The sequence below is a fragment of the Kwoniella shandongensis genome, chromosome 12 (genome assembly GCF_008629635.2).
Source record: "Kwoniella shandongensis chromosome 12, complete sequence".
Classification (NCBI taxonomy): Eukaryota; Fungi; Basidiomycota; class Tremellomycetes; order Tremellales; family Cryptococcaceae; genus Kwoniella; species Kwoniella shandongensis.
In genome coordinates this window covers 19531-34141 of record NC_089298.1, presented here as the reverse complement: position 1 = coordinate 34141, position 14611 = coordinate 19531, and the positions used below count along the sequence as shown (strand labels likewise).

Sequence of the window (14611 nt, the reverse complement as noted above, 5' to 3'; positions counted from 1 at the left end):
TCGAAATCATCCCGCTGCCTCTTCCCACCAGTTCCCAGCTGAAGACGCTGATGCAATCCTCTCTCGCCTACTAACGTTACTTCCCCCACCACCTGTCCCTCCATTATCGATTCTCTGACCATTCCGTCTGATGATGACTCCTAACCCACTACTGATGCCCTTCCTCCCGCCCCCAGGGAAGACTTGTCTCTCCTTCTTTCCCTTCTTAGGTCTGGGGGTGTCCTCGTTTCCTTCGGCGTCTCCTTCCCCATCTTCATCCGCATCGTCGTCGTCCTCATCATCACGCTTTCGTTTACCGCCCCCAGCAGATTTGCCGACTTTAGCACGATACGCTTCGGTCGTATGACGGAGTTGCTGTTCCCATTCGGATTTGTGTAGTCGGTACAGCGCCATCGTTGCTCGAGCATCAGTCACCTAGGTAAGGAGGAATTAAGTCAGCTCCAGCTCCCACAAAATCCCCTAGGAGGTAGCCCGACTCCACTCGACGAGGAGTGTGTCACGCCATCCACCACTGTCTGGTCTTCAACCTGACTCACCGAACTGTGCGATCCCTTTTGGATTTGGATACCCAATTCCATCTCTGCCAACTTCTTCAGCCCAGGATGCTTGTTCTTTGCTTTCTCTCTGAGCATCTTGCATTTTTGAGTATCTCTTATGAGCGGGTTCGGATGACTGAGCAATAGGACCTAAATGAACACAAAAAAGATCAGCCACGTCCCGATGCTTCAGCGATCACTCCTTCGATCGCTACGATACTCTGCACGGTGCTGTACCATACCGTCCAGCACAGTGCGTGCTGGTGCTTGTACTCGAGCTCAGAACCCAAACCCACCTTGAGATCATTATCAATCGCATGTCCAACCAACACCCTCCCTTCCACAATCTCCGCAACCTTCTTCTGAACTTCCTCAAAACCAGGAGCACCAGCGACATCGCTCTCCCTAACACCTGATATCCATGTCCTCCAATCTGTCACTCTCTCACGAGGTTGGACAAACGTATCGTAGATGATTGAACCGTGATAATTTATCAGAGAGACTCTTGCCAGAGCTGATTCAGAGCCAAGATGACCCAGTCCGACCATCTCGCAGTCGATGGCAATACTACGCATCAGAATAGAAGACATTAGCGAGGTGGGGATGGGGGGGCGGGACAGGAGGAACGTAGGTCAAGAGGAGTACCGAAGACGGTGAGGTATTAGGGTGAAAGATCCAACGAGAGAGAACTATGATACGAACTAGTTTCCAGGTCTAAGGGAAGAAAAGTCAACGTCAGCACAAGCAGAACGTAGAACCCAATTAGACGCAGAGGCAAAGCATGTGTCGCGCAGGATGCAATCCAACAGGAGCGAGATGCAAGATTGATTAGATAGCCAAGGACTCTCTAACCACTCACGCTCTTTTCGCTTCATTCAACACGTTCCTCCCAGCTACCATCTCCCTCAACTCATGGACCAAGGCCGTATCAACGGGAGGAGGTTCGATCAAGACCACATCTTCTTTGACTTTGGAAGGGGCAGTGACGGATAAAGTGACTTTGGAAGGACCGGCGATGGGTTCTGGTGCGCTACGAAGTGTAAATCAGCTTGATGAACTCGGGTTCTCTTTTGGGTTGACGGATCAATACAGATGTGATTCAGGAAGATAGAAGGTAAGGGGGCAGGAAGGGCTAGAGGGGAGGACAACTAAGAAGTAAGGATCAATGGAGAGTTTTTGACACTCACGAGGTACTGCTCGAAGACCCATTCACATCTGATCGACCCATAAACTTTCCAAGACCCGATACCATCGATTTCTTCCCTTTCCAATCTGGTTTACTTCTCACTTTACTAGACCCGGCCGCTGCTGAAGGACTTGCTGCACCCTTCCCTTTCTTTGATTTCTTATCATCGTTTTTGGTCGATGTGAGTGTCTGCGAAGATAGGACAGCGTTAGTCGAATTGCTCACAACGCTAGACGAAGGGAGACGGAGCGAGGAGGACCCACTTTCTGGAGTTGAGCCCAGTTGCTCCCTGGTGTGACACTCGTCTTCCTCTGCAAGTGGACGAGCATGATTCAGCACACTATCTGTATCTTCGAGTGTGATGCCAGAGATGTCCACTAACCTTGTTCATGATTGTTCAATGCTAAGTTATTTTGTCAATGAACGAAGTGTAAACAATCAACTTTGTGAAAACAAACTTTTGAAAAATGACGATGACAGAAAGAGGGTGAAAAACCTCCACTTGACAGGTCCACCACCGTATGGGTGAGTTCAGTGCAAGATGACCTGTTTCAAAACACGACACACGCTATGCATCACAACAGAAGAATCTACATGTTCACAGGCCTACAAAAGATGCTGTGAAAGGTACATGAGCACATTGTGCTATGGTACAGGACTGGGACTAGTACGACAACGTCTCTACCAGCTTATCAAACACCCTAATCACGTCGGGCTGATAGAATTTTTCAAATGTTAGTGGGACAGGTGTACTGCAAGATGCCACTTCACATCAGCATATCTCCCCCTTACTCGAGTCCAGAGCACACTCACTCCCATCCACTGACCAGACCTATTGGCGCTTCTAGATACTCGAAAGCTCTCCTGCCCACCTCTCCGGCAATATCATTCCCCACACTCCCGCTCTTCCCTGCCTCATGAACAATCACCATCCGGCCAGTCTTCTTGACGGATTCTACAAGTTCGATGATAGGCATTGGACTGATCGTGCGTAAGTCGATAAGCTGGATGGAAGGTGCTGGATTTGGCGGCTTAAGAGCGTTTGGTAAGAAGGATACTAGTTGTGGAGGTGGATTACAAATAAGGTCGATTGCGCGCACTAGAGTGACCTGTCAGTCCATGATCTTGAACAGTTGTACTTACAGCTCGTATGTAGTGGTGTACCATACGAAACGACGGTTAGGTCACTGCCTTCTTTGACCGTTTCGGCATGTCCCAAAGGCAGAGTATAATCGTCCACGGGTACTTCCTCGACTACCAACCTGCATTAGTTACCAAACGGCCCATTGACCGCTCACCTGCTGCTCGATATCTGTTGATTAGCCAAAGTTCACTTTCAATGGGACTCACAAAATCTTTGGCTCAAACACCAAGACAGGGTTCGGATCACGTATCGCTGCGAGGAGTAGACCTTTGGCTTGGATCGGTGATCGCGGAATGACGACTTTCAATCCAGCAGCGCCGAGGAAGTAACCCTATAAGCGATGGTGGTAAGCACAATGTACACGGTATAGTAGACTGGATCTCGTCGAGAGAAGACCACACTCACCTCTGGACTTTGAGAATGATACAATCCACCATGACCGACGCTCCCGATCGGTGCGCGGATAGTCAATGATCCCCCAGGTAGAGGATACGCTCCTCCACTCGCATATCTCTGTTTCGCAGCTTCGTTGACCAGTTGGTCGAATGCAGGAAAGATCTACAGGTGCAAGTTGGAGAAAATGCGTGAGCAGGTAAACAAATGTTGCAACCTTCACGTCGTCCAAATTGTTCACACACGAGCACTTACATAGTCTCCAAATTGAATCTCGGCGATGGCACACGCTCCTACACTTGCTAGTCCTATACCGAACCCTGCTATACCTTGTTCCGTCAGAGGTGTATTGAAGACTCGTTTTTGCCTGCAGCACCAGTCACAAGTCAGCGTGCAGGCAGTCTGCATGAGTGGAAGATATCGCAACGTACCAAACTCGTCCACCAGCCCTGTTGTGCATCTAAACACGCCAGTTTGTACGTCCTCCCCGAAGACAAATGCTTTGGGATTGGTAGCCAGAGCGGTTCTGTCAGGTCGAACATTGTAAGTCAGCGCTTGGGCATCACGGAGAGTAGTTTTACTCACCCCAGTGCATCTCTTATCGCTTGGTACAGGTTCATCCTCCTCGTTTGCCTCCCTCTCCCTGTGGGTCCTTTCAACCCATGTCCATCACTAAACTTGATACCGGGAGTAGCGAGTGCCTTCACATTACGACGCATCAGCACGAACGCATCAAGCGAAGGTGCCATGAAGAGAACGCCCTTACCTCTTCTGATGTATGCTTGAAGTGTGCACTTTCACCTAATGACGGTTCTTCAGGTTGTTTCGATTCGATGATCGTAGGTGCAGATCTCGACTGTCTAGGTTTCCCATTTCCATTCCCATTCTTCGCAACGACTGTCGATTGGTACCGTCTGCCAATGACGGCGATCCGAGTCGTCCTGTTCATCATTGTTATGAACATTGAGTGATGGAAGGATTACATAGCGTTGATATTGTCGTTGTTGACATCCAATGTGGTGTGGTGTGAGTGATGAGAGGTAACTCAAGGTCATGAGACGTGTTCAACTTGTGGACATTGTCGGGTCTCATTTAACCGGCAACGACAAATCTTGTCTACGACCGACTGTGTCAGTGTATTCTCGAGTATCGAAATCTTGTTATGCTTCAAACAAATCCGTCCACATCGTATGCACACACCGAGGCCCCCTCGGCGATGCTCTGCCCTAGGCATCCATGCGAGAGAGATCGAGGACAGATAGATGAAACGGCAACGATGATTGGGTTATTCACAATTGCTACTCAGCCCCGAAATTCGTTACTCGCTCAACTGCATACGCTATCGAGCAATCTCAAATAATGCTACAGAATGCATGCTATGCCTCTTTTCATGTCTACTCCTTGACCTCGAGAACAAGCTGTTCACACGAAGCTCTGTCAGCATCGCTTCGACTGCGTGATTGTGTTGATCAAGCTCACCTTCCCGCTGTTCTTGTTCGCCTCCATATCCTTATGAGCCTCAATGACCTTGGACCATGGGTACACCTGTTGTTGCAAAGGTCAGCTTGATTCGCTTGTGAAGGATACACCGAACAGCTGACTCACCTCGTGAATGACCACTTTCATCTCCTTGCTCAAAATACCCGGCAAAACCTTCTCCTTGAAGATCTGCAACAAATCGTGCTGATATTTCTCGTCTCTAGATCTCAGAGTCGATCCTTTGACCGTCAATCTCTTGAACAGCAAAGGTCCCAAGCTTGCACCTTCTGGGAAAGAGGCTCCTGACATAAAGGCGAGGTAGTACAACGTTCCATCACGTCGGAGGAGGTTGATGTTTTGGTTGTAATAGTTTTGACCGATGAAATCGATGATCAGGTCGACACCGTCGGCGTGCTTCTTGACCTCTTCTTCAAAGTCTACAGGAACACAGTTTGTCAGCCCGTGTGAGATTTACGGGGCACAGGAGAATGCTAGAACTGAACGGAGACAATCGGGATAAGTGTGAATGTAGGAGATCACGTTGGATTGCCGTGCCAAACGAAAGCTATAGCCTTCTGTTCAAGAGTGCATCACCACTCACTCTGGGTTCGGTAGTTGATGACGTGCAGTCTGTCGGCAGCATGACCAAGCTTGTTCAAGGCTGCAACCTTTTCGTCCGAACCGCAAGTTGTGAACACCTTGTTTGCGCCGATGACATGGACTAGGGGAGAGAGAGCCCATCAGCGATGCTTCAGATCATAGAGCTAGTGTTTGATTGGACATACGGGCTATTTGGATCGCGGCGATACCGACTCCGGAAGCACCCTGATGCGCAAGATCAGTCATATCGTCAAGGGTGACCAAATGGGCTGACTCACAGCGTGAATCAAGACGTTTTGACCTTTTTTGAGAGGTGCTTCAAGCAATAGAGCCTGTGTAGCTGTTTGCACAGCCTGTCAGCAGTGCTTACACACAACGTTTTGTACTTTGAACCAACGTACCAGTCATCCACACTTCGGGAACACCCGCTGCTTCAATCCATCCTAGGTCATGCGGCTTCTTCAAGACCATACTAGCTGGAGAGACGATGTATTCGGCGTATGCACCCTAGTAGTGAGGTGTCAGCATGGATCGCGCTTGTAAGTCATGAAGTATCATGACTCACTCCGTATGTCAAACCAAACACCTCATCACCTTCTTTGAATTCCTCCACACCCTCTCCAACCTTGCTAATCACACCGGAATACTCCACACCGAGAATAGTCTTCGATGCCTGAGGAGGTAAGGGGTATTTGCCTTCTCGCTGGAGCAAGTCCATACGATTCATTCCAAATGCTGTGATCTGCCAATCCGCTCCTCGTCAACTTTGCGTCTCATCATGTGTGAAGCTTATGTTCGAAACACACCTTGACCTGCACTTGTCCCTTTGTGGGCTCTGGTGTCTTTTCCTCACCCAGATACAAATTCTCAGCGGGTCCCGTTCCATCTTTGATAAGTACACACTTCATCGTGCTAGGTACGGATATGTGTTGTCGAACTGAGGAAGAGATTGATCTATTCGTTGGGAAGGTAAAGGCGGAGTGTCGATTTAACGTTGCACGAGTACAGGTGTTGACAACTTGGGGGCGGAAAGATATATGCTTGAAGGAGGGAATGAGCGATGTCCGAGGGATATGTAGACTCTGTATGAGTGATTGACTACGCATGGATTGACACGAAAGAGATATTGTTGAAGAATGAAGTAAGCTGAATAAAGGAATTCAGATGTGACCTAAGCGAGATAAGAACCAAATGATGATGATGATTGTGATGATGATGTCGGTGATGACAAGTGGAGGTCAGCTTGCCGGAAGCGGGGATAAGAATGACAACAACAACGACGACACCGACGTTGAGCTTGGATGCATATCCTATTCTACCACATGTCTCGAGCTCTTCGCAAAATGAACGATTGACTCCAACTCGCTCTAAGTGTCATTCCCGTACTCGTCACTGTACATTCTTGAGATAAGCCAACTCTTCCAGCTCTCCTCCATCCGCATAATTCCTCTGGGGACCAGTCAAAGCATCAGCTTTGTCGACGTTTCTAGCTGAATCCGGCGACCAGCGTACTGACCTTGAAGCTATCCCTCCCTTGCCATCTTTGCCAATACTTGTCGAGATATTCGAATCTGAGAGCGAGGTCGGTATGCATCGGTCCGAATTTGCCCAGATAGATCGCGACACATAATGTCGTATCGCAGAAAGTAGGTTCTTCACCATCTAATACCCATTTCCGTCCGTCGGAGAGATGTCGATCAAGCATCGCAGCGGTTGCTAGTGCCTCTTTGCGACAATGTTCTCCCCATCTAGGGTTGTAGGTGAGTTCCAATTCAGGTCCAAGTGCTTGGTGCTGCATGAGAATCACTCCGTCAGTCTTTCGATCCATCGCTTGAGAAGGTTAGAAAACTTGATACTTGCCGTGACGTGAAAGACGGTTGTGAGTCTATAGAGCAGATGGACCCAGATCCTTTGATCCCACTGTTGATCCAACGCCTGCTCCAATACACTCTCACCCATGAACTTCCTCCCCTCGTGCATGCTATCCATATATCGTGCGATCGCCGTCGTTTCTGAAAGGATGGATCCATCTGGTAACTCGAGTGAAGGTGTTTCTCCCCACGGATTTCGTTTGGTATGTCTCCATGATTTCTGATCACCTTTTTCGATCATGTCGATGTACACTTCTTCGTACTGGTCCAGAATTCCTTTTTCCAACATCATCAGCCGGAGTCGGGAAGGGTTCACGAATGTGCTGCAAGCGAGGTGATTTAAGCAGTAGGGCGAAAGGCTTCTAGGAGATGACAGGCGACTTACTTTTTCGCAGTCCACAGCTTGAGCTTTCCTTGGGAAGTTGTCATCTTGGCTGAACAGTCGTGGGGTGCTTGTACTCGAAACAGACGACTGCATGCTGCCAGCCCACATCTCTGGCGGGACCATGGGTTATTATAGTCGTGGGTAGTCGTGGGTACGGGCGGGAAGGGTGGATCCTTTACTCCACTGCTTATCAATAACCTTGTCAATCATAACATGCTTACATGCACATCACCGGACCACCTCCACATCCCCGCCCCGTCTTTGTGAACGCCGGGTGCTGATAAATCACCACTAGTTGTATGCACAAGAAGCACGCATACGTTCTTATGACACATGCTTGCTCGTATGCATACCAGCTTACGGCAGGTGCCCATATGCGGAGGGCACCTGCTTGAGCAGTGAGTTACGATTGGCTATCATATCACATCACATCTCTTCTACAAACACATCCAATACAATAACACCCATCTAACAATATCTGTCTGTCGTTCAACTTCTCACGGTCCGTTTCACTTCTGTTGTTTGTCATCTTTCAAGTTTGATTGCTATTGGCGTCCTCATCTAATGGTAACCCTTCCATGACGATTTGCGGGGAAGGAGGTATCCAGGGTGGATAAAGTTGAATATGGCAACAGCGATGAACATGGGAATACCGTCGAGGCCGTTTTGGAAGTTCTCTGCGGGGATTTATGGGTCAGCATGAGAGCTTAGATCGGTGGATATACCAATCGCACTCACCAATACCGATAAGATAACCGTTCCATCCCTGAACAAGCTCAATGGATCGGTAGATACCTACGTGAAGCGTGTCAGCGGCAATCATAATCTCGCAAAAGATCGTACTCACCTCGAATGAAGATCATAATACTGCTGATAGCCACAGCGATGAGGAGGATCCACCATCTGTTCAAGTTGACCCTCTCATGCTCCTGTTCCGCGTGAACTCTTTGGTTCTCGATATCGGCCGCAACTTCCTTGTTAGGCGCCACCTCGTCCGACGTGACGATCGTCAAGTTCTTCTCTGAATCAGTCCTCCTGGTCCTTCCGAAACCCCATCTCTTCTTGTCCTTCTGCACACCCGCTTCCTTTCTGAGTCTCTTGGCTTCGATTCTCCTTTCTTGGAAAGCATAAGGACGACGCGCTGTCGCTCGAAGCATAAAGTCGATTCCGAAGAAGATGAAGACACCCATCGAGACGAGTTGGAAAATGATACCGGCCACCATGATGTTGGTCGCGGTTTGAGTGGGTGCGCCGTCTGCAGCGGAAGAAGCAGCTTGACCACCACCGATCGCTTGGAGGATGAGCGAGACGAGATCGGCCGTAATAAAGATGATAAAGTACTACGAGGACCAGTGTTAGCCAGTTCGCAGAGGCATGACATACAAGCGACAGCCTAACTCACCCAGTTAGCGGGTATCAGAGAATACTGGGGACCGAGACGTTTGATTGCCATGCCAAGCACGACATAATCGTATGCAGAGAAAAAGACGGGTGCCATGATGAGTCTGGAAGGTTATGTGATCAGTACATGTTTTGTTGCGTTAGCACATGTGGTAGCTGTACTCACGTGCAGATCTGCATCAAGAAAGGTGTGAGGAGGAGGACATTCTGACTTGACCAGTACCGTCCTGACCAGCCCAACACTTCGATCAAGGCACCGAGGACGAGGGAGGGGTAGATGACCCAGTACTTGTATCGGTATGCTTGGACCGAGTGGACGGCTGGTGAAGGAGGAAGGTCAGCCATGGAATAAGAAGGGTATTATTGTGCCTACTCACCCGCTGATACCGAGAAGAGTACGATGAAAGCCAGACACCATGCCGGTGTGGGTGTGTAACCGTAGTTGGATTGATCGGTGTACACTTCGCTCATTGTGACTATGTTGGGAATGAAGATGAGAGAATCAAGTCCGATGTAGTTGTATGAGTATTTGAATGCGTGTGAGCTCTTGTCGCGTTGTCGAGTTGCGAAGAACTCTTTGTCGAGACACGACTCGAACTCTGTATATATAGGTTCTGCCCCATCCGACCACCGCATCGCCCAGATCGCGATGGGCGGTCATATACCCGCCGTACCTCGCATAAATCTAATCGGAGATTGGCCGTCGATGCATACTGTCAGGTTCAGATCCAGACAACTGATACTGATACATACCAAGCGGTGCATCATTGACAATGTCCATGACCGCTTTGCCCGAGATATGTCCTTGCCAAGTGATAGATGTGATAGATAATGCGGGCATATAATTGTGTCTTCGCGGGCGATTATGACCGCTCCTTATTATTTTGAAATGGTGCGTCACTTTCACGTAAGATTTGGGGCCGCCTCTCCACTGTCTATCTATATAATGTTATGCATCGTGCTTGCCTATTAACACATATTCGTTTGGTGGTGCAAGTCATGCATATCTACACTACAGTCCCGGGACAAGTTGTTGTGCACTTCACCCGATGAGTATGTACTACGGAAAGTGCAGACCTTTCTGTCCCGGGACTGTACTGTACCTCCACTGTACTTTAGAAGCACGTTTGATCCCGGAGATCTCACCGAAAAACGCGATTCGCACTGGGTGCCGCGTTCTGCAGATCCCACACAGCAATATGGTCGAGAAACAACTCGGAGATCTGGCCGGCTCAAGCACTACACAGCTACTGTAAACGTCCAACAGATCCACATACGCGAAGTCATCTATATATGAGAAGGCCAAAGCAATGCGATCCAGACAATATGAGTCATTTTTCATGCGATACTAACTGCTAATCGGCCGATAACACGCAGACTCCCTGCATCGCTTCCGTCGTGAATGTGCAAGTATGCGAGTACGGGAAGAAACGAAGCCCTATGAGTTCCTGAAGCTAGTGCTGATGACAACTTGTTCAGCTAACAGCAGCTCACTTACCACACCGCGCCCCTCGGTTGATGCATGCTGGTCCATTGGGGGTGCTTGTGCCTGATCTAACCAAATCGACGCCATCTCGCGAAAGTATTTTGATCCCTTTGATGCTATAAATGATTACTTGGCGTAACTTATCGGATCCGATCTGACAGACCTCTTTATCAGATACGGATGCGATATGGAATTTCCTCGTCTTCAGGACATCCTCGCGTATCTCGCAACTCCGTTGGCTTATTTTAACACTTTTAGCGGCCGAAACCTGTCATTCTCTCACGGAATCATTCAAACGATGACCCTGAAAAACCGGGAAACCTGGAAATCTTTATCAGATTACGCTTCAGAGGAGGAAACGGACCGCGAGGAAATGGCGCATCTAGCGTGGAAGACAGGCCTCGATCCCCTCGAGGGTGGATCAGACGAACGAACGAACGGGAAAAGAAAAACTTTTTTCAACCCCGATTGCATGCCAGGTCGGCCAGCCTATTGTAAGAACGTTCAATCACCGAGTAAAGTTATATATATTCAGCATCAATCCAATCTGTACTCCAAGACAGTACCAGTACTCTCATACTGTGAGGAATGAACTCGACACTACCTGAAAACATATCCGACTCGATGTCCGTCACCGCTACCATCGCCAACGTCCTCTATGGGCCAACAATGACCCTCTTAGATCTCGCCAAGGCAGACGCAGCTGCCACTAGCACGGCAGCCGCTACTGGAGGAGGGGGGGGACACGCAAAGAGTAGTAAACCGGACACTCCCTCCCAAAGGGCCAGATTGGCGAGAAATGCTCTAGATCGTGAGTGACATACATCAATGATCATCAAAACTGTCATCGGCTGATGCAGACGCTCAACTGTAGGAGAGATGCCGAGGGATGTCCTGCTCGGTGCCATGGCGATCGTCCTCCTCGCTTCACTATTCACACTCAGTCGATTCCTTGTCAGGCTGTACTCTTCATCAAGCAAGTCCCGAGGAACAACCTCGGTCTCGGACGGCAACCTCGCCAGGGGTTGGTTCCTACAACGCGGCAAGGAACCTGTGTCCGAATCAACCATCATCGATAACGAAAAGAGCTCGAACATAGTCGCATCCACTCCTCGTACAGGTCCGCCTCCTCGAACCCTGCCTCTCCTCTCGTCCCTTCCATGGTCGTCGGCATTACTCCTCGCTCCCCTGTCTTACCTCCCCAAACCTTTCCGTTCGTACATGTCAGTCAACCAGCTGTTCTTCGTCCTGTGTCTGCTGTTCCTCACCGTTTTCACACTCACTTACCGCTCCGACCTTACACGAAGCACCGCTACCAAAGGCAACGGAGAAGATTTCATGCGATCAGGAGAGGTAGCGATGGCGTTGATGGTCGTCGCGATTGCGCTCGGTGTAAGGGGGAACGTCATCGGTCTTTGCGTCGGTAAAGGTTACGAGAAACTGAGGATTTTCCACAAGTTCATCGGGAGGATGGTCTTTGTTGCGACTGTTATACACACCGTGGGATACTGTGAGTGGCACCGGCAATGGCAACGAGTATTGCTGATATGATTATAGTCTCCAAATGGATCAGAAACGGCGATGTCAGCGCCCATGGAACTCTGGGATACGTCATATGGGGTTATGTCGCGTTGATCGCACTGTGCATCATGGTTGTATCGTCGATTCCAGTAGTCCGGGACATGTATTACGGTTTCTTCAAGGTGGGTCCGACCTCAACAATCAAGCAAGCCGTGGCTGATCGGTCTCGATAGGTCTCCCACGTAATTGGTGTCATCCTGATGATTGTGGGTCTTGGACTGCACCGACCTCAAGCAGAGCCTTACGCGTGAGTCATCCGTCTAAAAGTTGTGAACCACGGCTTAGGTCTCTTGCATAGCATCGCCTGCGGTGCGATCTACGGTGCATCCATCCTCTTCTCCTTGACCAAGACCCGGTTTGCCACCGCACGACTCGAAGCAATGCCTGGAGCAGACACGACTCTCATAACCATCCCCGAGCTACGATCCGGCTGGCGAGCCGGGCAACATGTCCGTATTCGCATCCCGGCGTTTGGTATCCCTCGAGGCCTAGAATCCCATCCTTTCAGTATCGCTTCGGCTCCCAACGGCGATGGTCTCGTCTTGATGTGCAAAGCAGCGGGAGACTGGACCACTGAACTTTACGAATACGCTTGCCAAGGTTCCATCACCGAGACGGGCGAAAAGGGACGGAATGTCACAGTCGTTCTCGAAGGACCCCACGGAGGACTGGGTAACATCATGCTCGAATCTTTCTCTTCCGTTATCCTTGTGGCCGGTGGATCAGGTATCACGTCAAGTCTAGGACAGGCTACTGATCTCATCGCTCGTGCACCGACGGGAGCTATCCGACCACGTGTCGTCGACATCGTTTGGCTCGTTCGAACGGAGGAGATCGCTCAGCCATTCATGCAGATCTTGCTTGACCATGTCGAGGATGCTAAACGATTCGAACGTAATGCTATACAACGAGGTCTTGCACCGGTCGCTTTGCGTATTCACATCTATGTCACCAGGTGTTCGCTCGACTTGCCACCCAGTCTCTTGCCTTATGCTCCCTCTTCCGAGTCGTTCGGATCCACCACCGACGATGACAAGTCGGAAGAAGGCGAGATCGCAAATGTCACTGGGGCCACTCCAACTCTCGCCCGCACCAACACCGGCAAAACACAAGTTCTCTCCGGCATCACTGTCAGACCCGCTCGACCCAGTTTCATCTCCATCCTCTCCAACATCGCAGATGAGACCGTTGCTCGGTCAGCCAGAGAGGATGTCAAGCCGAAAGGTGTCATTGTTACCGCCTGTGGACCAGGTCCGATGGTTCACGGAGTGAGCGAGGCGGTTCGTCTCTTCGAAGACTACAAGAAGAAGGAAGTTGGCGGGGTGGAATTCGAGTCGCAGATGTTTGGATGGTAGATATATTAGATTTCATAGATATGCGGTTGATTATTGGATTATGCATCGGTTTTATTCGCAATTCGCATGCTAGATGTGTAGTGTCTACACAAAAGCTCGCTTCAAATGTTCCGTTTGCAATGCATTTCAAAACTGTCAACCAATATACAGATGGACGGCTCACAGTGACTTCTTTCCCCAGAGTCGCACCGCTCTCGGCGAGCTTGAAGAGGAGACGACGCTTTCACAGTGTCCGGAGATGAAAAGCTATTCGTCCGCCCAGAGATCCTTCACATACACCCGCTGGAAACCCCCCCCTGAGCAAATTAACGCTCTTCAGGTAGCTCAACCTTGGCTTCTTGGTGCAGATCTGTCGTCTGACGGTTTGCCCCGGTGGTCCGACAGGATGGAGCGCGGGGCTTGTGAGCGGAAAGCGGTTTTCTTAGACGTAGAGCCGGCGCGCTGTTCTGCTTGTCGTAGGTCATTAATGAACTCATTCATCTCTGCCGAATACATTTGGTGTAAATCGCAATTCAAAGCTGAAAGATCTAGGTCGTAGCCTGCCCGCTTATTGATCACTCCGTTGGAGTCTAAGGCTGACCATTATGATTGAGCGTGTGATAGTTGGCGTCTGCACGTGTCATTGTACGATCCTCTCCGACTTTCCTTGCCCCGTAGCAACATCATCCTGACCCCTGGTTTGTTCTAAGGTTTATTAGTTATTCGCGTCGCAAAGTAAAATAGATTTAAGCGAGGTGCAGCGTCGGACCTGCTAAAATTCCCGACGGACACGGGACAAACCTTTTTACCGGGCGCTTGGTTGTATTTCGACGATTCTCTCCTCCGGTTACCAATTAATCACCATGCATTGCACCCAGCCGAATCCCTCCGTGCCGAAGAAGGTTACAGCAAATATGCCAAGCACTAGGTTTCATGTGCACTTTAAACACGAGCTAAACCCACAAAGCTGGGGTCAGTGTCGGGGCACAGATCTCACCCAATCCCTTTCTACCCAATACTGTCACAGAGATTGGTATTTCAGAGCTCCAACTGGTGAGATGCGTAGCCAGGATAGAAGTCAACGGGACCTCGGACTCTTTCTCCGGTCTCACCCTACCGAGGACGAATGAGAAATGACTTATAACGCGGTTGTCTTCTGTGCTTCATCAGAAGTGTGCTACCCCTATCACTCACTGCATACCGCAAGGCAATACT

At 49.7% G+C, this 14611-nt stretch overlaps 6 protein-coding genes across 6 annotated transcripts; 1 reads left to right on the top strand and 5 right to left on the bottom strand.

Moving 5' to 3' along the window:
• Positions 1–6: 6 nt before the first annotated feature.
• Positions 7–2113, bottom strand: CI109_106322 (uncharacterized protein; the record flags this gene model as incomplete). The annotated part of the gene is made up of 7 exons (XM_065967823.1): positions 7–414; positions 537–686; positions 833–1103; positions 1396–1566; positions 1724–1911; positions 1986–2033; positions 2105–2113. 7 exons carry the CDS (start codon positions 2111–2113, stop codon positions 7–9), a joined length of 1245 nt encoding a protein of 414 aa, XP_065823895.1.
• A 273-nt stretch (positions 2114–2386) lies between these two features.
• On the bottom strand, positions 2387–4211 carry CI109_106321 (uncharacterized protein; the record flags this gene model as incomplete). The annotated part of the gene is made up of 9 exons (XM_065967822.1): positions 2387–2474; positions 2536–2821; positions 2866–2984; positions 3073–3197; positions 3272–3424; positions 3515–3626; positions 3687–3785; positions 3845–3960; positions 4026–4211. The coding sequence occupies 9 exons, from the start codon at positions 4209–4211 to the stop codon at positions 2387–2389; spliced, it is 1284 nt and encodes a 427-aa protein (XP_065823894.1).
• A 442-nt stretch (positions 4212–4653) lies between these two features.
• On the bottom strand, positions 4654–6246 carry CI109_106320 (uncharacterized protein; the record flags this gene model as incomplete). Its single annotated transcript, XM_032008193.1, has 9 exons — positions 4654–4677; positions 4739–4804; positions 4865–5175; positions 5340–5459; positions 5524–5563; positions 5617–5678; positions 5740–5845; positions 5904–6080; positions 6145–6246. 9 exons carry the CDS (start codon positions 6244–6246, stop codon positions 4654–4656), a joined length of 1008 nt encoding a protein of 335 aa, XP_031857514.1.
• A 481-nt stretch (positions 6247–6727) lies between these two features.
• Positions 6728–7638, bottom strand: CI109_106319 (uncharacterized protein; the record flags this gene model as incomplete). The annotated part of the gene is made up of 4 exons (XM_032008192.1): positions 6728–6787; positions 6855–7130; positions 7241–7532; positions 7595–7638. The coding sequence occupies 4 exons, from the start codon at positions 7636–7638 to the stop codon at positions 6728–6730; spliced, it is 672 nt and encodes a 223-aa protein (XP_031857513.1).
• A 517-nt stretch (positions 7639–8155) lies between these two features.
• On the bottom strand, positions 8156–9466 carry CI109_106318 (uncharacterized protein; the record flags this gene model as incomplete). Its single annotated transcript, XM_032008191.1, has 6 exons — positions 8156–8271; positions 8333–8389; positions 8442–8934; positions 8997–9099; positions 9162–9315; positions 9373–9466. 6 exons carry the CDS (start codon positions 9464–9466, stop codon positions 8156–8158), a joined length of 1017 nt encoding a protein of 338 aa, XP_031857512.1.
• A 1639-nt stretch (positions 9467–11105) lies between these two features.
• CI109_106317 (uncharacterized protein) lies at positions 11106–13417 on the top strand (the record flags this gene model as incomplete). Its single annotated transcript, XM_032008190.1, has 5 exons — positions 11106–11292; positions 11356–11991; positions 12039–12184; positions 12236–12309; positions 12361–13417. The coding sequence occupies 5 exons, from the start codon at positions 11106–11108 to the stop codon at positions 13415–13417; spliced, it is 2100 nt and encodes a 699-aa protein (XP_031857511.1).
• Between the last annotated feature and the right edge of the window lie 1194 nt (positions 13418–14611).